The 26,567-nt window shown below is 41.1% G+C and overlaps 1 protein-coding gene across 13 annotated transcripts in view; it reads right to left on the reverse strand.

Annotated features, from left to right (window-relative positions):
* MIPOL1 (mirror-image polydactyly 1) overlaps nt 1-26,567 on the reverse strand; it is a 324,358-nt gene that overhangs the window by 188,699 nt on the left and 109,092 nt on the right. For all 13 annotated transcript variants that reach the window (XM_053275029.1, XM_053275075.1, XM_053275066.1 and 10 more), the window contains 3 exons: nt 8,880-9,009; nt 4,614-4,647; nt 4,184-4,354 (listed from right to left, as the gene is read on the reverse strand). In XM_053275029.1, coding sequence (XP_053131004.1) covers nt 4,184-4,354; nt 4,614-4,647; nt 8,880-9,009 — 335 coding nt within the window. The remainder of the gene's footprint in view (nt 1-4,183; nt 4,355-4,613; nt 4,648-8,879; nt 9,010-26,567) is intronic.

Consider the following 26,567-nt stretch of genomic DNA (forward strand, 5'->3'; position numbering starts at 1 on the left):
ACCCCTCTTAAAGCCATCCAGGTTGCTGGCTGTCACCACATCTTGTGGCAGATAATTCCACAAGTTGATTATGTGTTGTGTGAAAAAATACTTCCGTTTGCTGGTCCTAAATTTCCCGGCAATCAATTTCAAGGGATGACCCTTGGTTCTAGTGTTATGTGAGAGGGAGAAGAATTTCTCTCTATCCACTTGCTCTACTCCGTGCATGATTTTTATGGACTTCTATCATGTCTCCCCGCAACCGTCTTTTAGCCCTAGGTGTTGTAGCCTTGCCTCAAAAGAAAGGTGCTCTAGGCTCCTGATCATCTTGATTGCCCTCTTCTGCACATTTTCCAGTTCTACAATGTTGTATTTTAGATGTGGTGATCAGAATTGTACACAGTACTCCAGGTGTGGCTGCACCATAGTTTTGTATAAGGGATAAATGTCCAGACAATGCAAAAGATTACCGAATAGAAAATAAAAAGTTTTCCCCACTCTCTGGGCACTCTGATGGCTGCCTGAATCAGCATACCACCTTCTGATTGCTGTTCAGGGCATTTTAAAGACAATCCTTGTAATTGGCTCCTACCTCATTAATATTCAATATTGAACATCTGTGTGCTCCTATTCATTTTTGCAACGTTCTGGTAATGTAGCCCACACTAGAGGCAGGGAAGAGGCACAGACAGGAAGGCAGTCAGAGAAATGGTTACAGAAGTCAAACAGAGGAGGTAAAATGACTGACAAACATTTTCAGATGGGTGCTACCCACTCTGCCCTCAGGTAAGAGCCACCACTACTAAGGTCAATCAAAATACTGTTTCCAATAGTAGCGAGCCAGAAACAACTGAAAAACGCACAAGCAAGCATGCTGATAGCCATCCCCCATTCATTTATTCATTCATTCAACACATTTGTATACCACCCAAAATGCAAGTCTCTGCATTTAGTCTTCAGCATCTGATAATCAGAGGCATACTGTTCCTGAAGACAGATGTTCCATTTAGTAATTATAATTTAACTTAAGCCCTAAACAGTTTAGGCCCAGGATAACTTAAAAGACAACTACCCCCAATCAAATCTACCTATCTAACAAGATCTGCTAGGAGGATTCTGTTTCACAGGCTGATGCCTGTAAAGGCTCATCTTTCCTGAACACTGAACAAGGCCTTCTCTGCAATTGCTTCCAGACTATGGAACACCCTCCCAGAAGAGATTAACTACCATTGCCACCTCCTGATTTTTTGAAATCAGTTAAAAACAGGCCTTTCTATTCAGGCTTTTAACGAGGGAGTTTGAGGCCTATTACTACAGATTTAAATGTTTTTCACATTTAATATTGGTCTGGGCTTCTAGGATGAAGGATTCTATATAAATGTAAAAATAAGCAGCAGGGTTCATGAAGATAGAGGTGTGAACAAAACCAGTTTGCTTGTTTCGAGTCTGAGCTGGACTCAAACAGAACCGGCTATGTTCGGTTTTGTGCCATCGAACAACATCCCCACCACCCAGCTCGGCTTTGGGGGTTCTAACATTTTTAAAAAAGTTTATATTTTTAAAACTCATCAGTGGGTCTGGCGGCGTCAGGGGTGCTGGTGCAGCTGTGGGGGGTCTCTGCAGTCTCCCTCTCACCCGCCGGCCTCCCCCCAGGTCCTCTAAGGGCCATTTTAGTCTGTTTTTGGCCCATTCTGGCCCCTTCCGTGGCGGCGGTGGCCATTTTGGAGGCTGCCGTGCATGTAACCTGGCCATTTATGTAGCCAGGTCATGACCCACGCCACGCAAATGGCCAGGGCTCATGTGTAGCAACCTCCAAAATGGCTGCCGCCACTGGGGAAAGGGCTAGATGGCCCCCAAATGGGGTGCAATGGATCTTAGAGAACTGTGGGGAGGCTGGAGGGAGATGTCGGAGGCCTCCCCACTCACGGCTGCGCCAGTACTCCCCGAGGCCGAACCTGCTGGTGAGTCATTCTAAACAATAAATAATTTAACATTAGAATCCCCGAGCTGGCCCTGAGCTGACTGGGGCATGGGGACTTGATTCGAGGGTGAGCCCTTGAGGCAGACCAGTTCGATGGTGAACCAGCTCGACCTCAAGCTCGACCTCAGCTCAACACATCCCTACATGAAGTTAGAGCATATTATCCTATCTTGTGGTAATTCATTCTATAAGTTAAAGATAGCATAAAATACTTCCCGTTATCTGCTCTGAATGACTATCAATGAATTGTGCTGGATGACTGTATGTATTGAAAGAGAACGAGGTGTTTTGCTTTTTTCCCTTAAACCTCAAGACAATAATTCTATCTGAGACAGGGCGAAGACGCTGGCAAGCAAAAACTAGCAGTTCTCCATACCATATCTTTCAAAATACTAGTAGTTTCAGGAAAGGCTGATGGGGCTAGATTGAGTATCTTATGAATAAGAGTTTTTGTTTAGGGAGAAAAGGATGACTGAAGGAATATGACATATGAAAGTTTATTACATTGTTGGAGCACATAATTTGCATTTTGAAAGCACAGATATATTCCAGGCTGCCTCTGGAAATCCCCAGAGAAGGCATGTGGAATATATGTGAGGTTGGTTATGTGAGGCTTGTCCCCTCTTCAGATCTATGCCTGGCTCCCACTGCAATTACTTCCTCCCCAGTGCAAGATTGGTTTGGGATTCATACAGTCCATCATTATGTTCACCTCTGTTTTCTCACACAAGTAAAGCCACCTTTGAAGCAAACAAAACCAGTGTGAACAATTCTTTGGCCAAATTTATACCCAGTAAAAATGTCCAATGTATTTGTAGCTGTTGCCCCTTTTTGAAATGGAGAACAATATTCTATTGAAAGACAATATGTTTTGAATTGCCAGGTTGCAGGAAGGAAGAATGATAAAGGAACAATGGTTCACTGTCATCCTCCCCGCGCTCCCCCCCGCTATATTTAATATTCACCCATCCCATCCATTGACCACCACTTGTACGTTTGCTAAACAAAACAAATACATTTTATATATTATACAAAAAATGTGTGCACTTTCTTTTTAATTGTGTTTAATGGAAGCATTTGTGGTGGACTCCAAGTCTAGCCTGGAGAGTAATAAGGCCTCAGGCAGAAAGGTGTTCTGAGGTTACCTGTGACATCTTCCTCCAGAACTACAACCCCTCCCTGCTTCAGAGCTCTGAAAATGGCAGATGACTTTTCTTTTCTTCATTTTACTGTCATTTACTCCCCACTCCAGGCCTGCTCAAACAGTTTTATTTGCATCAACTCACTCCCATTTATGTAGGAGGTTAGGGCAAACCACACATGCCACGTGAGTTCCTTCCCCTCCAACCAGATTGCAAAGTGATGCATTTTAGGGATGCTTCCTCATGGCCAACTGCCATACACCACAATCACCACCCTCCCCACTCCTTCACTTCCACTGCCCTATAAACAATCCTTGACAGAGTCAACTTAGAAGACCCTGAATACCATGCCTACTTGTAAACCACCCCCCTACCAAGAAAACAATCCTATTCACAACTATGTCCCCAATGAGGCTGGTGGATCTGAACTGTGCACCCATGGTGAAGAGGAAGCCTCTCCCTACTTTTTTGTCTACTGTACTGGGAGGGAGGGAGCAGTAGATCCCCTTCTTCAGTATTGCAGCTTCTGGGAGTGGGGGAGATTTTTTAAAAAAACACCTCTATCTTGTTGATTCACATCTATATTGTCTCTCACAATAATTCAAATAAATTATTACTCTCTCGCACTTGAACCTTACCACTTTCCTCACATTTTTCATTTATACATTACAATTTTTATATACACAGTTGTAGTTTTCTAACCACCTCCTGCCCATATTTATTACTTTACAGAAGTCTGTGCCCAATTTAAATTTTATTCCTTATATTTCATATTTTTAATTTATAAAGGTCATCTCAGATTTTAATCTCATTCTCCAGTGTTTGGGGCTTCTGTTTCTCTTGGTTTTATATAATCTAAAGTCAGCATTTTATTCAAATAATATTATAGCTTCTATTTTGAAAAATTAGTTTGGTAGTCTGTACAATTCCCTTTATATAATCACTGCAATAATTTCTTGGGTGGCTGTGTGTGCAAAATGTTTTCTAAAAAGCTAAATGTTCCTGGAAAACAATTCATTTTCCTAGCCATGAAGAGAAGGGGAGATGTCAATGAATCCTTTATAAAATAATGTTGACTTACTTGAGCCAATGCAGCATCTCGTTCTTCTATAACTGCATTCATTTCTTCAGCTGTTATTTTCTTTTTCCGTTCCTGGGTCCTGTATATTCGATCGACAATTATAGCTCCACTCCGCCGTATAGCCATGCTGGTGTCTGCATTGTTTATTCTGTTCAGTAATTCCTGTAATGTCTACCAACAGCATTATATGTTAGTCAGACAAGAAGTTTTAATATATTTTATTTAATATAGGGTTTTAATTAATAGGCACATGTGAATTGTAAATTGACTGAGTGAAGTTATTGAATTTTCATACTGCAGCAAAGATGTACATTATTAGTGTGTCAATTCTTCTTTTCCCCACATCTTAGTTTCTGAAACCCACTCAATTGAACTTAAGCCTCTAAGATATAAGACTGACATCAAGAAATCTCCTCAGAGAATGGCTTACCATGTCATTTTCTTCAGGGTTAATATTTTCTAGCCTAGAAAAAAGGGACACAGAAAGCCTGATCAGTAGCATTTCCTTAGTGCAGCAAAATGAGTTCGCTTTTTAAATCTTTAGAACCTCAAGTAATTTCATTCGACTAGTCTTTAGAGTCAACCATGACACTGAACATATTAAAGTGCCACCTGCTCGATTCCATCTTTCAATAATGCTCCATATCTTCAGTACCGACTTCAGAATGTTAAGTTATTAATGTTTACTGCTATATATGACTACAAGGATCAATTGTTCATATGTGCTTAGATGAAGAAAGTTCCCCAGCGGCACGAGCACAGATGCTCTTATTTATTTATTTCTGGACCTACAACTTTTACCTGACATTTTACATTTTAGTTTTGTTTATCCCATTCCTAAATGAAACAAAACACTGATACACCAATCCTAAACAAATTTACTTGGAAGTAAATCCCACTGCCTTTAATATAATTTACTGCCAAGTAGTCAGTGGAAAGTAGGATGAAGTTGGTTTGCCAAATGTAACCTTATTTCAAAAACAAAAAACAACTTTGCAACAGAAGGTAAGAACATCAGACAAAACTTATTTCAAAACTGGCTGTTTCATCCCAGCTGGAAATTATATGTAAAGGATAGCTTCTGGTGTTTCCTTTCCTTAATTCAGGAATTGGTACAAAGCTTTCCCCATTGTTATTATTATTATTTTTTACTATTGATATTTTATAGAAAATAGTTGTGTTCATACGTTTACAGTTCTGTCAAAACCATTCTGTGGGTTTGCACATTAATAGCTGATAAGTTTGCACTCTGGGCTATAGAAATGATAAGCAATGAGAAAACCATATTAATAATTGTATAGAAGGTTCAGTTTGAAATGTGCACTAAAACATTTTGGAAGGCAGAATGATGGCAGCTAAACAAGTTATGGTCTCATGCCTATCACGGTTGGCCTGTGGGCCAAAGATTTCTGCTTGACTTCTTTAATTTTCTATTTTGACTGCAGTTCCTCTTGTTAAATTTGGAGATGCTCTGGAAAGTCTTCCAAGTTTCTGAAGCAGTTTTGTTTTAGGTAGCATAGGGGGCTGAAGGGGTCTCAGAAAGAGCAGTATCCAGCAAATCCCTATGCAATACTTTATCTCTTAAAATGGGGCAGGATCTAAAGACAAATGCTGGGAAAAGTCATACAACAATTCGGCTGGTTGTAGAGATATACCGAACTGTCCAGTGATAATCTGAGCTCTATTCAGATGTTACATTATGTATGCATACAGGTTTGTACACATACACACGATTGTGTGAATGACTCTACATACATTACTTTAAAAGTGAACCTAGGTACAGACCCCCTCTAATGCAGGGTACAGATAGGAAGTGTACTATTGTATGTGCATTGAATATGTGAATGACTATACTTGTGTGCAGATGTGTGCATACACTGTACACAGTATGAGAAGAGGGGTTCATGTGGTTCATTACTTGTATGCCCCTAATCATTTGATGCTGTGTAGGCACTTGCAATTTTGTGACACACTGGTTGAGAAAGCATGGCTGGTCATGGAAGGCTGGATCACCAAGGTATGAATGGCAGAAGCCATCACTTACTAAATTACATGCTTTTTCTCCTTTACACCTGGGGGTTGGAAAAGAGAAAAGATTCTGGATTGGGTTGCGAAATCAGAGCTGGTGGCATGTGTGTGCAGATGAGGATTTTATTTCTTTTAGTGGGGACTAAGAGAAAATTTGGAACATGTGTTTTGAGGAAGGACACGGGGGAACCTGGTGGGAAGTTAATTTCTAAGAGGGAAAGTTGTTTTGGTGGGATCTGGAAATGGGAAAATTGCAGTGGGGGTTATGGGCATCTGCCCCCTCTTCTGATGAGAGGGGGCTATAATCCTGTACTCACTCACTTGGGAATAAGCCCCATTGAATTCATTGGGACTGGCTCATTCTGGGGAAGGAGCAATTGCTCCCCTCTGGACACCTACAGTAGGGGAAGAATTTGATTTTGGATGAGGGAAAACTGGAGGAAAATGAACTTCAGCACATGCAAGTTCTATTTAAATATCATGGCTGATATGAAGATCTCCATGGATACACCTGATGTGAAGCAGGTAGAGCAGCTTTGAGTGGGTGGGGCCAAGGGAACATATAGACAGAGTGAGATAGCGGGGTGGGTGGGTCCCATTTTTTGGAAGCACAAGCCACAACTGTCAACTTCTGTTGCTGAGAGAGGATGACAAATTTCAAGTTATACAGATTATCAGTCAGCTTGATTATTCTTTATATATTATATAGAGTTATATACAATAATATATAATCTGGATCGTGATCCATTGATCCCATAAGGAAATGGGCGGATCGATGGGAGAAGGGTTGGCATCGAGGTCAAGGCAGCACAGAACTTTAAAAATACAGAAATTTACAGAAAAATACGGAATACAGAAAATGGAATACAGAAAAATACGGAACTTTAAAAATACAGACTGAGATTGACCCTTTCAAAAAGTCGACCCGACCCTTCTCCCATCGATCTGCCCATTTTCTTATGGATTCAATGGATCACTTCCAGATCACCTGTTACAGGTAAGCAACCTGTTTTTATTCTCTATATAAAGCTGAGAATGAATGTTACTTACAACATATAGTTGTAATGACTAAGATGGTCATACATATTTAAACTATAGAACAATATATTTTTAAATATACGGTTTAATTTGAATTACTTGGCCAAAACAAGTAAGCTGGTTTCCTTGTTGAAGAATGATATGTATCCTAAATGTTTACATGCTCAACAGGTGTAGTTCCAATAAATTGTACATCCTCATTACTTTTGTATCTTATTTTCTAGGACCACCAAATTAAAATCAGCTATACCTCATCTTAAATTGTACACATGTTGAGACAGGATGAGATCATTTACATGACTGGCTGAAGTGATACATTATATTCATTATGATTATCTCTTTGCTTCCCATCAGTAGACATGGTGTTCAATTCTTCTACATTAGTGCATAACTTTTGCAAATGATCAAATTATGATGCAGAGCGGTGATTATCAACTTCTAAGCATGGTCATAAGCATGGCCTCAAGCATGGCCTCAGCAAGTGTGTCTAAGAGACAGCTGATTTCTAAGGCTGATGGAAAGATGAGCTACAATCCTGACCTTTTAAAATTTTGTGTTCAAATTTGGACTGACTGGAGTTTGAACTCATTTTCTATGAATGACATCAAGAGTCAATACAACAGCCCTTGTCTGCACAAGTGATGGACGGCATTATAGTCAGTACTGATGTACCACTTACAATTGCTCCATTTTATGCATACAAAGCCTTCATTTTGCTAATGTGATAGAAAAAATACACACAATTATTTAAAAGAGATGATTCCATTTTAAATTAAAGAAGAAGAAAAATTGCTGCATAGGAAGGCATGGGGGATGAGGAGATACATGAACTGATTAGGTCTCCTTAATAACTGGAGTTTTCCTGATGAAACACATCTACTAACTTCAAAGGCTTGATTGATTTTCTGTACAGTGAAACTTCTGACCGACAGTCTTGTAGTCCAAGCACTGGACCCCTGTATAAAATGTCACACTCCCATGATTTATTCCTGAGCAAAATCAATGCTGGATTCCACTTCCCAACCCTCAATATCCATAGTCACTCACCTTGTTTTCTGTCTCAGGATCAAGACTGACCTCAATCAATAACAAAAATTGCAACAAATAAGCCAATAGCCTCTTTACAACTTTCATTACCTAGGGTAGCACAAATGCAGTTTTCATTCATATTTATCACCACCGGACATATGCCAAAATGACCGGCATCCAAGTATTAAGAGGACCAACAGGGCTAAATGGTCAGTCCTCGTATCCTGCATAAAAGGTCTCCAGCCAGATATTTTGCTCATTCTCATTTAGGAAAACGTCATGCAACTGCTAAGGAACCAGCAAATGCTTCCTCCCTTTTCACTTTTCCCAGGTACAATCTGCAGTCATGCATCCAAGAATGAAAACACAGTGCTACAGAATGTTGTAAACGTAACTGGGTACAGAGCTGCAGCTGCAGCCTTTGTCCTTTGGATTGGCAGTGGCCAAAGTAGGGAGTAATCTGAAATACTCCTCTGTACAAGTACATGCATACATGTTATTTGTCACAAGGAGAAAAGGGGGCAGATCCAAACAGCACTCTTTCCTGAGACACAGGATACTTGAACAATGAGTTAACACACACATAATTTTGAGTACATACGTCTCAAAGGATTGTTCCAATACTTTAATTCGTTTACATGCATCATCTCTCTCTTCATTAGCCAGCTTCAGTCTCGCCATGATAGCCTCATCACGACCCCTTTGAGCAGAATGAATTTCTTCTACTAGAGCTGTAATACAGCAAGTGTTTTTTACATATAAAAATGAAGCATACAGATATTTAGGTTACTCTCTTTTTCTCAATTATAAAATGCAATGATGTTATCATATGTACTTTGTGCTACAATAGTCAGGTGGCATCCTGGCTACATTCTGCATTAGAAGCTGAAGGAATAGCCCACTTGTCTCCTGGCTGGACTTTGTCATCTGCTCATCAGCCTGCCTGGGTGGTCTTTGCCACTTTGCTATCATGTGATTGGTGGACCTAGCAGAGTGGCTCAGTGGTAGAGCATCTGCTTTGCCTGTAGAAAGGCCCAGGTTCAATCCTTTGCATTTCCATGTTGCAGTGTGCACCCTCCTTCATCAGATAGGAAGATGCATCCTTTGCCTCTTTCCCCCTCTGTAAAATGTAAATCTTATATGCATCATGGACTGAAGGGGGAAGTGTATAATAACTAGAAAAAGGCATGTTTATTTTCTGATCTTTTGATCACACTGAAAGTAAGAAAGGCTACTGAAAGTAAGAGAGGCTTCTAGATTAAATGCACTAATATATGGATACAGATCAAGAGAGGTCCTTTAAACATGTCAAATGACTGAAGCACCCAAGCAACCTTTTGTTTTTCAAATTCAAGTCCCCTATAATGCATCTCCTTAGGGCCAAACTAGATATTATGAAGGACATGCAGCTGCAGCCTGAATCTCTCTACCGCCCGCCCCCCCAGCCCCGAGAACTTCTTGGTAATGTCTAGTCACATCCCACTCACTGTCTTTAGTCCTCACTTCATGGGGCACTTATTGTTGGGTGAGGGAAAGGAAACTGAGTGTAGGAACATAGGAAGCTGCCATATACTAAGTCAGACCATAGGTCCATCTCGCTCAGTATTGTCTACACAGACTGGCAGCGGCTTCTCCAAGGTTGCAGGCAGGAATCTCTCTCAGCCCTATCTTGGAGAAGCCAGGGAAGGAACTTGGAGCCTAGATGCTCTTCTCAGAGCGGCTCCATCCCCTAAGGGGAATATCTTACAGTGCCCGCAATTCTAGTCTCCCTTTCGTATGCAAGCAGGGCGGATCCTGCTTAGCTTAAGGGGACAAGTCATGCTTGCTACCACAAGACCAGCTCTATTCCACACAGACCTTCTACAATGGTGGCAGACACATAGGCCTCACAATATCTAGTTTGACCTTTAGCTTGAAAACTGACTTACTGTATGGCACAGAGAAGAAGTTGTAGTTTTGTAATGATGTGTACTATATATTAGAATTATTTAGACTACAAATAAAATTTAGCATTTTTTAAAAATCCTGCACATTGCCAATAAGATGCAATGTGATCTCCACTGGAAGATTATTGAACCAATTGTGGGTCCACATAAGAAAGGGAGACGATGTGAGTGTGCACTTGTCCTGACAGCCATGCAATTATGTCCCACTTAATCACATGGAACAGCTTGGGGGTGGGGGGAATATTGTCAGAACTGCCCTTGTGCCCTGGAGCTATGCTAGACAATTTTTGTTCAATAGTTCTCCAATAAAAGGCTATAAACATCTGGTTTTATAAGTACTTCTACCATACCTCATAACTGCCTATGCAGCAGCAGAAAAATGTTTTAGAGTCTACAATGGTTAAACGGACCTTGAGTCAACATTGCAACACTTTTTGGAAAGGGCTGTAGGCCAGTGGTAGTGTACACACTCTACATGCAGAAAATGCCAGGATAAATTCCTGGCATCTCTAGGCAGGGCTGGTAAAGACCCCATCCAGGAGGGGTGGTGTTTGTCAGCAATATTGAACTAGATGAACTAATGGTCTGACACAGGACAAGGCAGATACATATGATAAATATGGATTCATTCAGTCTACAAAATCAACCAACCAACACTGGCTTAGTTTAGATGCAAGCCTTGAACAGTGCCTTCTTTCTAGCTACTACTTTTGAAGCAAGCCATTGTTTGCCACTACATCACTACATGTGATCTGCATGAACTGTAGCTTGCTCAGATGTAATGGCAAGCTGCAAGTCAGAAGCCAGGGAAGGTGTGAGGGATGGTGGAGGAGGGAGCCCATTAGTGCTTTTGCTCACTAATTCCAAAGCAGGGTATTAGACATGAGCGAATAGCCCAGTATTTCTATCAGGGTAAAGTGATGGGGCTAACACAGATGCTTCTAATCCAGGGGATTTTGGAAGCAGCTCTTGAGAAGACAAGGCTCAGACGAGGGAAGGCAGCAAACTTTTGTTTTCTTTCCAAAAGAAGAAAATAAGTAAGCAAGCAAATAAACAAACAAACAAACAGAAAGAACAAAAACAAGGGGGAAAGGACAAGGTAAGTTTGTTAGTGTTAGTCTTTTCTAGGTTTCGATTTCTGGCTGGCTAGGGGTTTGTTTTTGACAAGGCAGATTCAGTTTCAGTTGTTCCTTGAGAGACAGTGGATGGGGATTATTTATTATTTATTTATTTATTCATTCAATTTTTATACCGCCCTTCCGAGCTGGCTCAGGGCGGTTTACAATTAAAAAACAGAAATCATTAAAAACAATTAAAATAGAAATACAAATATAAACACCAATTTAAAAGCATCTTAAAAAACAATTAAACTATCAAAACAATTAAAACCCTGAAAACCAGGTTAGGGTTTTCAAACAATTAGGTCCACCACCCCCTGCAGGGGTGGATTGCGGCTGTGAGACCAACCTTAACCAGGTAGTGGTCCGTCCATGACAATGGGGAAACCACTGGGTCCCCCACCCACAGAACACCCCCTGATCCGAACAAAAGACCAAATCGAGTGCATGGCCGGCAACATGAGTTTGTTCAGAAACTAATTGGGATAGGCCCATAGTTGTCATGGCCACTATGAACTCCTGAGCCACACCAGACAAGCCAGCCCCAAAGTGGATATTGAAGTCCCCCAGCACCAAAAGTCTAGGAGACTCCAACACCAACTCCGTGACCAGCTCCGTCAGCTCAGTTAGGGAGTCAGTTGGGCAGTGGGGTGGACCAACAGAATCCCCAATCTATCCCTAGTTCCCAGCCTCAAAAATATGCACTCAATATAAGTCAGCTGTCTCACAGGGGCCCTGGTAAGGGAAATGGTATTCTTATGGACCACAGCTACTCTACCCTCCTGCCCACTTCCCCTGGCCTGCTCCATGACAGAGTAAGTTGGTGGGAGAAGCTGAGCCCACACTGGACCACTCGTCTCCCCTAACTAGGTCTCGGTTATACATGCCAGGTCAGCTCCCTCATCCATGATCAAATCGTGGACAATTTCAGTCTTATTCTGAACTGACCTGGCATTGCATAGGAGCAAGGCCAGATTCTGTGGGTTGTTGGAGCTGCTCCCCGAGGTCAAAGAGTTAACAGAACAGTTGGAAGTGGAAACAGTTACTAAATTACTGATTTCCCTTCCCCTGTAATGGCCAGCTGCTCTGCCAGTGCCAATTCTTCTATTCCCCACCACTACAGTAATAGCTGCCCCCAAACTGCTAGGCACACCCCCAGCACCATCCCACTCAAGAGAGCCCAAACACATGTCTGCAAGAGGCCTGGTCCAACCCAACCCCCCAGCCCTAGCCCCGAAGGCCCAGCCCCAAAGGCTGGCCCCCTTTGGCGGCCGGCTTTGGCCACCGCCTACAGGCGGCCTCATGGCCACGCCAATGGCTACGCCTATGGCGAGCCTCTTGCTTTTAAGCTTGCAAGCCCCAGAAGCCACTCCCCTCACAAGCAGCTCCCAGGACAGACAGCAGGTGGTGGAACTTCAGCAATCTCCAGCAATCTGGGAGGCTGGCAATCAGCCAGCTGGAACTTGGCAGCCGACAAGCAGGCTGCACTCCGTCTGTGCTGGAATGTCCACAGGAGGCAAAGGGGCTAGATGGTGAGTCCCAGCAAGGCAGATGGAATGGCCTTGCTCCCCGTTACCTTCCCTTCTTCTCTGTATAAAACGCTGCTCCTTTCTGCAGTCACGGTGATGTTCCACATAGCTCATTGGCACCCAGGGAAAGAGCTCCTGGTACCCTGTGAAGGATTAGCTGCAACCCTAAGAAGGATTAGCTGCAGTTGAGTCACAAAGCTAATTGACTGGGGGGCGGGGCACATTCCTGAGATGGCTCAGTTTGGAATTAGCTCTTGAGAAGACAAGGCTCAGACCAGGGGAACTTTGCTACCCAGAATTTTGCAAACAGGAGTTTGCTAACAGATATAAAAAGTGTTTTGCATAGAGTTCAGTGGGGTAGTGCATGGGGAGGCACACAAGTGGTCCCCGTTTATCACGAGGGAGACACCCAGTATGATGAGAAGGTGAGTACTACCCCACTTTTGTAATTTTCTTGGAAAACAGAGCTTATAAACTTTAATAGCTGACAACAGCAGCTAAGACCTAGCTATCACGTAAACAAGCTCTATATATTCTACATATCCAACAAAACCAGTTATGAAGATAGAATGCTAACAGGGGAGGTGTACTTCGCAGTGTATTGTATGCAGTTTTCATGTATGGCTATTTGCCTGAGGGTGTGCGCTTAATGGTGTCGTGGGTGTGCGCTTAGTTGTGGGTGTGTGCTCAGTGCAAAGAGCTCCTGGCATCCAGGAAACAAGTTCTTTTTCTTGAAGCTAAGTTGGCTGACTTAGAAAAACTCAGGGAGGCAGAGATGTATATGGATGAGACCCTCAGGGATGTGATAGAGGCATTTCATTCCCAGGCTGACAGCTCCTCTTGTCAGGCAGTGGTCCGATTCAGAAGATTCTGGGGAGGAGCTGCCTGACCCTCAGTCCCCTGATACAGTCTTGCTAAGGATGCTGAGGAGGGAGCCCTACGGACGGAGAGCAAACCTATCATAGAACCGCAGGAGGTTGCTGGGGAGCCACTGCCCTCTTAAGATGGGGAGGAGCCAGGACCAAGCAAGCAGAGCTATGGGTGCCAGGAGCTCTTTCCCTGGGTGCCAGTGAGCTATGTGGAGCATTGCCGTGACTGCAGAAAGAAGCAGTGTTTTATACAGAGAAGAAGAAGCTGTTCGGCTGCAAAGTCTGACCAGGAAGGCGTCTGAATCCATAACTCCAAAGGCAGGTGGGGCCTTAATTGGCTTCACCTGGCAATTAATCTTGAAGAGGTATAAATTCAGACTGCTCACTCTGTACCACGCTGGTTTCAACTGACTGCTTTGGCGTGCAGTTCCAGCAACTTGCTTTGTGCACCTTGTTCCCGATTGCTCCTGTGTTCTTGACCCTGTGACAGGCTATCAACTTGTGACTCTCTTCAGAACCCCCTGGACTACGGAACTGGCAACTGACCCCTCCCCTAGCATGGACCCTAATTGGACTTGGTCCGCAACCATGATTTATGGACTGACAATTTCAAGGTGGTAATTTCCATTGATTTTGCTTTGCTACTAGTAAAAGCTTATCCTACACATTGATGTGCCAATATCCTCTTGCACAGAGAATACTCCTCCGTGGGTTGGAGACATAGAGAGATGGATTTGTGACCTGCATGTAGACTGCACAGTGCCTTGCCTGCCTGGTGCGAAGGTTACCAACGTCACACAGCATCTAGACCAACAAAAGGAAGTACTTTTTCATACAGCACATAATCTATGGAATTTTCTGCCACGGTATGTGGTGATGGCCACTAGCTTGGATGGCTTTAAAAGGGGCTTGGACAGATTCATGGAGGACAGATCTCTCAATGGCTACTAGTCTGGTGGATATAGGCCACCTCCAGCCTCATAGGCGAGATGCCTCTAAACACCAGTTGCAGGAGAGCAACAGCAGGAGAGCATACCTTCACCTCTTGCCTATAGGCTTTCTCAGAGGCATCTGGTGGGCCTCTGTGGGAAACAGGATGCTGGACTAGACTGCCTTGCACCTGATCCAGCAGGGCTGTTCTTATGTAAGATGACACAAGGTTGACTAATAGTCCACCAAGATCAGAGTTAGGATGCCCAAGGAACAGACAATGCAGATTTCAGTGTGGAGACAGGTCTGAGTGCCAGAGGAAACAGCACTGACTATCAAAAACATAAGCTGTGATCCCACCACAGGTTCAGAGAAGCTTTCTCTCCAAACAGAAGAGACACCTTTTGCACATGTGAATACGTTCTAATAATAGAAGGCATTATCTTTCTACAGTTCAGTAGAAGTAATTTTGTTTCACTGCCCAATTAAAAACTCTGGATAAAACAGAGATAGTTGGTGCTATTTTTTAAACAAATGAATTCTGCATAGCCCATTTTACTTCAGTGGGTGTACTGGCAAGGACTTCCAGGACAATTGCTCCCAAGTCACCTTGCTTTTTCCTGGAACATTTGGGTTTATCTTGGCAACCGTGTTTCACTCAAGTGTAGAGCTTTTAAGAGTTTTGTTTTTTTAGCGACATTTTAACTGAAATGTGAAGCTTATTTAATTAAATGTCATTTATTCAATGTCAGGATGCCATAATATACAAGGGGGTGGGAATAAAAGGAATTAGCCATCCAAAAAGCATATGTTTTCCTATGCAAGAATTAGGTATGACCACGAATCCAGCAAATAAAATCTACTCAACATACAGTAAGCTTTAGGAACATAGAAAACTGCCTTATACTGAGTCAGACCATTGGTCCATCTAGATTAGTACTGTCTATACTAGGCCTGCTCAATTTAGGCCCACCGCAGCTGTTTTGGGACTAAAACCCCTGCTAACTTGGCAAAGAGGCACCTTTTAATGTGGTTATTCTCTTTATTTAGCAGGGGGAGAGTAACTGGCCCTATCCACGCCCAGCACAGTACCTCCAGTGACTGTTGCTGGTGTCTATCTTGTGTGTCTTTTTAGATTGTGAGCCCTTTGGGGACAGGGATCCATCTTATTTATTTGTTGTTTCTCTGTACAAACCGCCCTGAGCCATTTTTGGAAGGGTGGTATAGAAATCAAATTAATAATAATAACAACAACAACTCCCATAATCCCCAGCCACAGTGGGATTATGGGAGTTGTAGGCCAACATCTTCAGGAGGGCTAAAGTTGAGCAGGCGTGGTCTACACCGATTGGCAGCAGATTCTCCAAGGTTTCAGGCAAGAGTCTTTCTCAGTCTTTCTCAGCCCTACTTGGAGATGCAACGAATGAACTTGAGGACCTTCTGCATGCAAAGCAGATGCCTTACTAATGAGCGAGGGCCTCAACCTATCCCTGGATGGGTCTCTCATCCAGGCATTGACCACATCAAGACCTGCTTAGCTTCAGCAACCAGTCTGTATTGTGTGCCCTCTGGGGCATGAGAATTTTGCTTCCATAAATGATATATATTATATATATAAAAACACCTCTCCAAAAATGGCTCAGGGTGGTTTACAACAAATAAAAACAATTAAAATCAATTAACTGTTAAAATCAAAGCTAGACAATTAAACAATTATAATAATTTAAATTTTTAAAAGCATTAACATTACAATAATTTCAAACCATTATTAAAAATTTAAACCATAAATCTAATTAAAAGCCTGAGTGAGTAAATGTGTCTTCAGCACCTTTTAAAAAGTTGGCAGAGATGCGGAGGCTCTTATTTCAACAGGGTGCTCATTCCAAAGTCCCGGGACCGCAATGAAGAAGGCCCGTTCCCAAGTAGCTGCCAAGTGAGTTGGCGGCAACAACAAAAAATATATATTTATATAGCACTTTTCAACTTCCAAAGCGGTTTACATTGAGAAATAATAATAAATATAAGATGGATCCCTGTCCCCAAGGGGCTCACAATCTAAAAAGAAACATCAGATAGACACCAGCAACAGTCACTGGAGGTACTGTGCTGCGGCTGGATAGGGCCAGTCACTCTCCCCTTGCTAAATAAAGAGCATCACCAAGTTAAAAAGGTGCCTCTTTGCTCAGTTAGCAGAGGTAGCATAACCTTCCTCATAGGTGATCCCAACAGGGCTCACGGGGAAGAAGATGTTTGTTTGTTTGTTTGAAACATTTGATATACCGCCCACTCGGAAGACTCTGGGTGGTGTACAAAAACATGCAAAACAAGACAGCATTAAAATTACTTTTGAAATAAAACTAAAGTAACTATCAGGTTGTTATAGGTAACAACCAGCACCTTGTATTTTGCCCAGAAGCGTATTGGCCGCCAGGGTAATTCTTTCAACACAGGAGTGATATGGTCTCTCCTAGATAATCCAGAGACCAACCTGGCCACTGCATTCTGGACCAACTGCAGTTTCCGGACTACGTACAAAGGCAGCCCCACATAGAGTGCATTGCAGTAATCCAGCCAAGAGGTTACCAGCATATGTACCACTGTTTTGAGGTCATTCATCTCAAGAAACATACGCAGCTGGCATATCAGCTAAAGCTGAAATATTTCCATCATTAAAACATTTACTGTGCAACCCTGTACATGTGTAGTCAGAATTAAGTTGCACTGAGCTCCAGGAGTCTTACTCCCAAGTAAGTGCACTTAGGACTGCGGGCTTAAACAACTTGTTACAAGACTAGTATGTCAGTATTTGAACATCAAATCAACAAAAGAGCAGATCCCACAAAACAAAAACACACACACCCTTTTTCCCTCCCAGAAAGATAATTGTTCTAAACCCATCAAGTCTAACACACTTGTAGTTTTAAGAGAGATAATAATTGTAAACACACAGTTTTTGTAAGGTACATAGCTATTTCAAAGTTCACTTAGAAAATCAACATAGCATTTTAGCTGGAATTTGCTCATTAAATACCCATAACTGTAATGCAAATTATGCTGGAATGAATAAAGCAAATACATATGCTTCTTTCTTTTTATTAAATGTAAAATCTGCTGTTAATTACATTGGCTATGTCGTATAAACTTTTCTCTTTAACTATTAAACGGGAAGTCTTTACAAAAGTCATTAGAGATCCTCATTCTTTGACTTGTATAAATTTCAATATTTGTTCAGTAAAGGTTCACAGCAGTTAAATTACATTAACAAATATTATTAGCTACTATGTAAGCCAACTAAGTAAAATACTTATATTGCAGGTAAAACAAATCATTGGGTGTTTACGATAATATTTGGATATGTCCATTTTTAAACAAGCTTATCAAATAGTCTGTAGTTCTTAGTCAAATGAGAGAGATTCAAAGTAGATTCCTCCCCCCCCGCCCAAATACTCAAATTTATTTAGTAAGCTAATTGTTTTCTAATATGGGATAAAGCAAATATGAAGAAGCTGAACTATTCGGAGTATGAGTTTACCGAGTCAAAGCCGTGTACATATTTTCTTAGTTAAACCTGATTCTGTTGGCAAACCTTTTGGCCACACTTTTAGACTACCTTTAAAATACAGTAGTAGCAAGAGAGAGTGTTCGGAATCATTCTAGTATAAACATTGGTTCAGTATTCTCCAAACAACAGAACCTCGGAGGGGAGGTGGGAGAGAGGAAGAGAGAGGGCAATCCCCAGAAAAGAGGACTGTGTGCTGATTTCCTAGAGGTCATCTGTGTAAACACAGAAACTGAATAGTAAACGCAAGAAAGAATAAATTGTTAGGATTTTTAAAATGTCTACTGCAGAACTCACATGACATGAATGGGAAAAAAAGTAAAAACCTAGACAGATAAGACGTCTTCTAAAACAAGATGATCATGCACAGCACCGTATTATTCTCTGTACTATAGAACACCATGATGTGCAACTCTGAAAATTATTTTGTTACAAAGATTGTACCAATATTCCTACATATTACCACTTTACATATTTTTCTAAGTGGAATAAAATTAGCAGGAACTTTAAGTAGATGATAATTTTCTCAAGGAGAAATCAAAATCAAAATTAATAAAAAGTGTGCCATAAAATGTTGATATCTTCAGACTCTACCTCTTGATTTTTTCTTCAACGTAAATGTTTTCTATGTTGTCTTGTAAGTTTTGGTTTCTTAGAAATCTTCAGTGACTAGAAAGTTGGTTGTTTTTTGTTTTGTTTTAAAGAACATTGCTGCAATAATGAGGAGACTGTTGTAGAGGGTTTTGTGATTTTGGATTTAGTATTCAGGATTAGTGGCTGTTGAACTCTGAGTGACCTAGGATTTTCCTTAGAAGTGGTGAAGGAATGATCACAGTACTTCTAATGGCTATGCACAGATGTCCTCTCCCCACAATGGTCAATATGAGGGATAAGAGAATTCTTTTTATACGTAGGGCATCTCTTGTAAATATAAGGCTTTCCTAATCTTAATAATATTTTCAAGGCATATCTATATGTGCTATAGGAAAAGGACGGGAATGTCATTTCCCACTCTCCATTTGTTCCTATTTTAAAAGGAGGGTTCGGGGCAAGTTAAGCCTTGTATGGTAAAGCCATCTTCTAATTTAAGATTCCTCTAATGGGTTGCTTACTTATATTCATTTCCTAGTTCATTTTAGTATGAATCTACTTAAAATTACTTTCTGCTATTCATTTTCCTGTGAAGGAGTCAGAAAAGGAATTAAGGAAGGTGTTTTAGAGGGTGGCGGCGGGGGGGGGGGGGATGGGATGCCAGTAGAACTAATTTCTTTGCTCTTTTTCAGTGTTTCATCAACTGTCCTGATCCAGAGTGCTTTGGCACTTTCTGTCCTTTTCATCTATTTATTGTAAGAGTTTATATATATTCAATATATATGACTATATCTCTCAATAACTTGCAAACTTAAATAAACTGCATGCACTAGAGTGTATTACAACATGCTACTTATCGGGTTGTACACACAACATATTGCGAAATGCTGATAATCCTTGGGCAATTCTAATCCTAAAGCACAGATCACGGTATCATTAAAATGAACGTCAGTAGTCCCAAGACACTTTTAATTTTTTTAAAAACAAGACATTTTGACGTCATTAGAATAACTGAAAAGTAGGAGTAATATAGAGATGCCCAAATAAATAAAAGTTGAGCAGTTTTAACAGGTCAGTACTAGGAATTACAGACTAAAAGCCATTTACATATAAATGTGACCCTGCAGATAAAGCAATGTGTGCAAACACAGATAGAATATGCAGACACCTTTGTTGCTGTGTGTTTGTTGTACGTATTTAGTCTGAGGTACTCATCTGCTCCTAAATTTCTGGTGCTGCATGTACATTGATTTTACCAAAGGACCTGAACTGTTTAGCAATAAGCAAGTGAAAACACACTGCACTGTAGTGATCTTGTTTACTTAGATCCAAAGAGAGAAAATGAAAGAGGGAGAGAGAAGACACTCGAATGTGTGTGTATGTGTTACACACACACACACACACACACACACAACACAACACACACATCCTTTTGCAACACCAAGTCCAACCACCACCATCTCCTTTTAAAATACAATCTTTTGGACAGGTGACTTTTCAAAATCTTCAACCGTACTGTTAAGTGGCATTAGTTCATCATGAGAGTTATTCAGGTGCACACACTTTTTAAAGAATGCTCACAAATTGAAGCATTTTGAATCATGCTTGTATAGGTATCTCTCATCAAGATCAAGTGTCTCAAAGGAGACATCAAGATTCTTCTGATTATAGCAGGAGCACTTCTTTCAGGCAAAAACATAAGCAGTTAACTGGTAGATTAAACTAATTAAACATCTAAGCAAAAGCACAGCTATATCAATGACTGAATCATAAAAATACTTTGTATGGTCAGATTTGTAATACTGCAGTCATATTATGTGTTTATCATTTTATACAAGGTATCCATATATTTAAAAAGTAAACTTTTATACAAACCAAAATAAAGAACCCTCTCCACCCCAGGCATTTTGCTGATTTAAATATATCAGAGTTTTAAAAAAGCAAAATCACTTGCTTTAATACAGAATACTAAAAGTATAGCAACTTTAGGGGACAATTCACCTCTTCTTGAAGTCCATAGCAAAACCCCAATTGATTTCAGTGGAACTGAACAGTAGTTACAGTGTATTAAAGGTTTTTGCATTTATCAGGACACTATGATGAAAGGTTTCAAAAATCTATTTGCTTAATGTAACAATCTTACAACAAAAACTACAGCTAAGTACATACTATATATAGAAATAATTTTAGAACAGAATTATTAATAAAAGTATATTCATTACATACTTTTAAAAACAGAATGTCACACATATTTAGATTTATAAACACAAGGGTTGGGAACTATTGAGATCTTTTGGCTAAAGCCCAATATTGGCCTTATTTCAGTTTAATTGGAAGAGGATCTCAAATTCATCTTCTCCATGAGATATCAGGAACCTGGATTTCTCTTTGTATCAAAGGTTAATAAGAAATGTGTCTGCAAAAGTCAAACAGCATTAAATATCAAAAACTGATTATTATTCCACAGGAGTTGTTCTGTCATTCATAATCTCTCCATGCTCCAACCTTCCACAGCTAATCTTTAATGGATGACATGCAAGAAAGAAAAATAAATGGCATCTAAAAAGAAGTCTCCAAAGTGAGCTTAAAGGAAATGGCAGATATTTCCCTTCCCTGATGAGGAAGAATTTAAAAAGAGCACTTTTAAAGGGAAGAGGAATTAACCAATGCTAAATAAATCTTTATTTCCCTAATTGCGATAGGATTACTTTGTCTTCTAAGTGAAGTTCAAACTGTTCCTTAATTACTACAACAATTAGAACTTCTTTAATTTCATTCAGAAATATTTACAAATAATGTGCGACACATTTCATCTCTTTTTATATGGATGGGTCCATTTGAAGAACTTATTTATCTTCTGATTTATATAAAACCCTTCCAAAAATGGCTCAGGGCGGTTTTTTAGGAACACCTACATAGGCACTGTTGCAAGAAGGGCCATTGAAGAAAAGACAGTGAAAGCCAGACACTCATTACAAACAAGAGATCAACATTTGGAATGGTCCAAATAATCTTCAGTGGTATATGCATTTTTTTAAAGTACTCTAAGATATCTATATTTATTAAACATAAAAACTGGAGTTTTATACTCTAAAAAATGCTCTCACTTAAATCCTGTGCTGGGGCCACTGCTAAGTGTATATTCAACATTTCCATATCTGTTGGATATTACATTATTTTACAACCATTGGAACTGTGCAAGTATTGACTTATTCTCAAATGGGGTGACTGGAACCAAAAGTCTGAGTTTCAGTGTGTGAATTCTCATTTGTCAGTCAGGAAGTCAGACAATCTTCTCTTTGGTATACTGTTGCTTGCTGTTTCTTTCCAGCCTGATTTTCTATCTGCTCAAGATTTGCATAAGATATTGTTACCTACTACTTAATTTTGATATTTATACCAATTGCTGAACATCTTTCTCTCAGCCAGAGGCGTAACTAGGGAAAATGGCGCCCGGGGCAAGCACTGAAATTGCACCCCCCCCCACCGTGTCCCCCCGCCGCCCCCCCCAACATACATCTGACTGACACACATGTTTCAGAAAACTTTTATTTTAAAATTTTAAAAAATTACAAAATTACCAAAAATTTCAAAATGCACTACATACTTAGGTTTTTCCTCACAACAACCCTGTGAAGTTGGCTTGTATCTCAAACATCAGAATTATGATGCAGTGATGATTATTATGATTATGATGCCCCTCCCTCACGCCCTGGTTCTGTTCCTGACTTTCCCTTGTGAGTGACTGTATTTTAACAAAACAAAAACCAAGGACTCCAAAGTAATTCGAGGGACTAGGGTGATAGTGCTAAAGACTCCTTATTCTCCCGCTGTTAAAGAAAGACTCCCTTTTCCAAAACTGCGCGCTATTTACACCAGAAAAGGTTTCAAATGGAGGGGGAAGCATTTATGCATTTATGCTTTGTTTTATGTTACGATTTCAAAGTTAGAAAAACTATAAAAGGGCCATTTTAGAGAAGATATGCACTGCCTTAGTTGCAAATCCTGCTTTTTTTGAGATTCCCTGCAATTGAATAAAGCGATAATATACACCTTTGCTATTTAAATTGGTTGGAGAGTATTTATGACAATAAAAAATGAAATGGCATTTCAGATGCAACACTGGTTGCCTAAGACCACTCAGATTTAACTAATCATCATCACATTGACAAAAAGAGCAATTAAAATTAAAATCCATGACTAAAACCAAACCACTTTGGGGTTGTTTTTAATGAAAGGTGGTATATAAATTTAACAATAAATGTTTAGAAGTATATACTTTCACCCCCTGCCCAACCTACAATTAATTCCAGCTTATTTTCAAAGGGCTTCAAGTTTTATTTACAAATTGCTTGGCAGCACCAGTGTTTAAGTAATCGCTAATTGCTCCTAATGATAGTTTTACTTATTGTTAAATTTATATACCACCTTTCATTAAAACATTCTCTGTTCATCTGATTTTCAGTCTGGTTAATTAAATCGGTGGAGGTTTAGACTTTCCTGATGGGCTGAAACAGCTAAACCATTTTGATGATGACATATAATTAAATTAGCTTGCATTACATAGTGAAAAAGTCCAGGAAGGGAGAGATGGGTGGATGTGGAACCCAAGGTTCCACATCCCCCCATCTCCCCCTCCCTGAACCTTTTCAGTTAAAACGTGGTTAGATTATAGGGGAGGAAGGACTTGAATGAGCAAAAAGGGGAACTGGTTCGGGCGTTCAGGAAGTTGTTCAGAAGAGGGAGTTGTTCAGGAAGTTTGCTCTGGTGCGTGTCCTCCTCTCGACGCATGCGCGACTTGCGGCGGGGCACGCCGGGGAGTGAGAGTCAGAGACTTGGACTACGAAGACACCATGGCGCCCAGTGCTGGATGAGCAATGCCAATGGGGGGGGGCGCACCGGGACCGGGGGAGGGGGACTGCTCTGCAAAAAATAAAATAAAATAAATTTTCTGGCAAATCGGCGGGGGCACTTTTTGGTGCCCCCTGCCAAGTGGCACCCGGGGCACGTGCCCCCCCTGCCCTCCCTATAGTTACGCCTATGCTCTCAGCAATAAAGAATTTTCACAGAAGGGAGAAAAAGCCTTTAAATTATTGTTTTATTGCTAGTTGCCTGCTAACAACTTTTATTTAAAACTGTTGCAATCATCAGACTTTTAAAGTCAAACAATATCCTTTGTCAATGGCAACATGGCCAATGGCCAAGAGCCTTAATAAAAACAACAAATATTAACTAACTGGTTGGCAGTGGTTATCTGGAACACTTCGCCCTACTGCATGTGTTGAACCAGCTAAAGAGAGTTTTAAGGTGGTTCAGAAGATTAATTGAAGCAGGCACAAAACTACCCCATAGTACAGGCCTGGAAAAATATAAAGGTCCTGGATCTATCTATCTATCTATCTATCTATCTATCTATCTATCTATCTATCTATCTATCTATCTATCTTATTGTTGAATGTATATACTGCCGTTCATTAAAAACAATCTCAAGGCGGTTTACAAAAGTTAAAAAACATACAATAAAATGACAATAAGAATATTAAGCTAAAAATATAAAAACAAACCAAATTTAAAATTTATAAAATACAAGCATAAAAAACTATAAACTGGTAAAAACACACAGAAGCAGCAATAAAAACAATCATGTAAAAGCCTGGATTAAAAGCCAAGATTTAACAAGCTTTCTAAAAACTGTGATGGAGTCTGAGGAGCAAATGGCTACTGGGGGAGCATTCCAGAGTCTGGGGGCAGCAACAGAGAAGGCCCTGTCCCGAGTGCACGACAGCCGAGCCTCCCTCATTGTCGGCACCCGGAGCAGAGCCCCCTCAGATGACCTTGTCGAGCGGGCAGCAACCCTTGGGAGCAGGCGGTCCCTCAGATACCCCGGGCCCAACACGTTAAGAGCTTTAAAGGTCAAAACCAGCACCTTGAATTGGACCTGGAAACTAACTGGCAGCCAATGCAACTCTTTTAGAATGGGTGTGATGTGCTCCCATTGGGCAGCTCTGGATAAAACCCTCGCTGCCGCGTTTTGCACTAGCTGCAGTTTATGGATATTCTTCAAGGGCAGCCCCACGTAGAGCACATTACAATAATCCAGCCGCGACATGACTAAGGCATGGGTAACTGTGGCCAGATCTGCCTTCTCGAGAAAGGGACGCAGCTGGCGCACTAGCCGAAGCCGTGCAAAGGCACCCCTGGCCACCGCCTCCACCTGAGCTTCCAAAAGCAGAGCCAGGTCCAGTAGTACCCCCAAGCTGTGTACTTGCTCCTTCAAGGGGAGTGCAACCCCATCCAGAACCGGTAAAATCTCCTCATCCCAACTGGCTCTCCTGCTGACCAACAGTACCTCCGTCTTGTCCGGATTCAATTTCAGTTTATTAGCCCACATCCAACCCATCACAGCCTCCAGCCCCCGATTCAGGACATCCACCGCCTCCCTAGGATCAGGTGACAAGGAGAGATAGAGCTGAGTGTCATCCGCACATTGCTGACAACTCAGTCAAAATCCCCGGATGACCTCTCCCAGCAGTTTAATGTAGATGTTAAACAGCATGGGGGACAAGATCATATCCCTCCTATTACATCTATTTACAGTTCCCTGCAGGAATTCCCAATACCCCTTACATGTAACCTTTCCCACATCCTTATGGGAACATATAAGACTTGAAAGACCATCAGAGTCCTGATAGTCCATCAGGATGGCCTATTGCAGGGATTCCCAACCGTGGGTTCCCAGATGTTGTTGGACTACAACTCCCATCATCCCCAGTCAAAAGTCATTGTGGCTGGGGATGATAGGAATTTTAATCCAACAACATCTGTGGACCCAAAGTTGGGAACCCCTAGGCTACTGATTGGTCAAATGTCAACAAATCTGTTGAACTTTTCATTGTTTCTGTGTATATCACTAGGCTGAAATCCACACTTTAATGAGGGGTAGAGATAAGGGGAAAGGAGGACTAAAAATAGCAAAAGTTATTGAAGGCAGATTTTTAATTTATTTACTACATTTACTACCTATTATAGAAGACTAAAGGCAGATTACAAAAAAAAAACCACCATAAAAAATAAACATAACCAAATGGTTAAACACACATATAAGATTCAAATTAAAACAACAGATCAGTAAAATTCAGCCAAAAGCCTGGCTGAAGAGAAGTGTCTTCAGTTGTTCCCTGAAAGCCATCAGAGGTGGAGCCAGTTTAATCTCAACAGGGAGGATGTTCCACAGTCCCGGGGCAACTACAGAGAAGGCTCATTTTTAAGTTGGGGTGAAGAGAGATCTGACATGGTGTAAGGAGAGGAGACTGCTAAAAGAGGGGGCAACTAAGAAATAGGGCTGCAAGGAGTGCTAAGTATAGGGAAGCAAAAAAGAGGATCTGTAATGGTGCAGAGAGAAAAGAAAGCACATGAGATGGGGCAGAGAGAGAGAATGTGTGTATGTGTGTAGGGAGAAATAATGAGGACTGGATTAAGACAGAAAAACATTACAAAATTGCTTTTCTTTGATTAGTGTTGTGATGCAGTCCACTTGAATTAATAAAGAAAAGGTAGTCTTCAGAGTGATTTGATTGCTACATCCTTGTCACCAAGAAGTAGGGAAGGGGCAATTCTAAATGGCAGAACACCTAGGTGGTACTATCCGAGGGAAGAGTCTTGGGAACAAACTACATGTGAAAGCAGAAGGCCCATGTCTGTGAATGTCTTTGGGGGTCTGCCCTAGCTGTGTACAAAGCAAGTGGTA

Source organism: Hemicordylus capensis, chromosome 1, assembly GCF_027244095.1.
Source record: "Hemicordylus capensis ecotype Gifberg chromosome 1, rHemCap1.1.pri, whole genome shotgun sequence".
NCBI classification, from domain to species: domain Eukaryota; kingdom Metazoa; phylum Chordata; class Lepidosauria; order Squamata; family Cordylidae; genus Hemicordylus; species Hemicordylus capensis.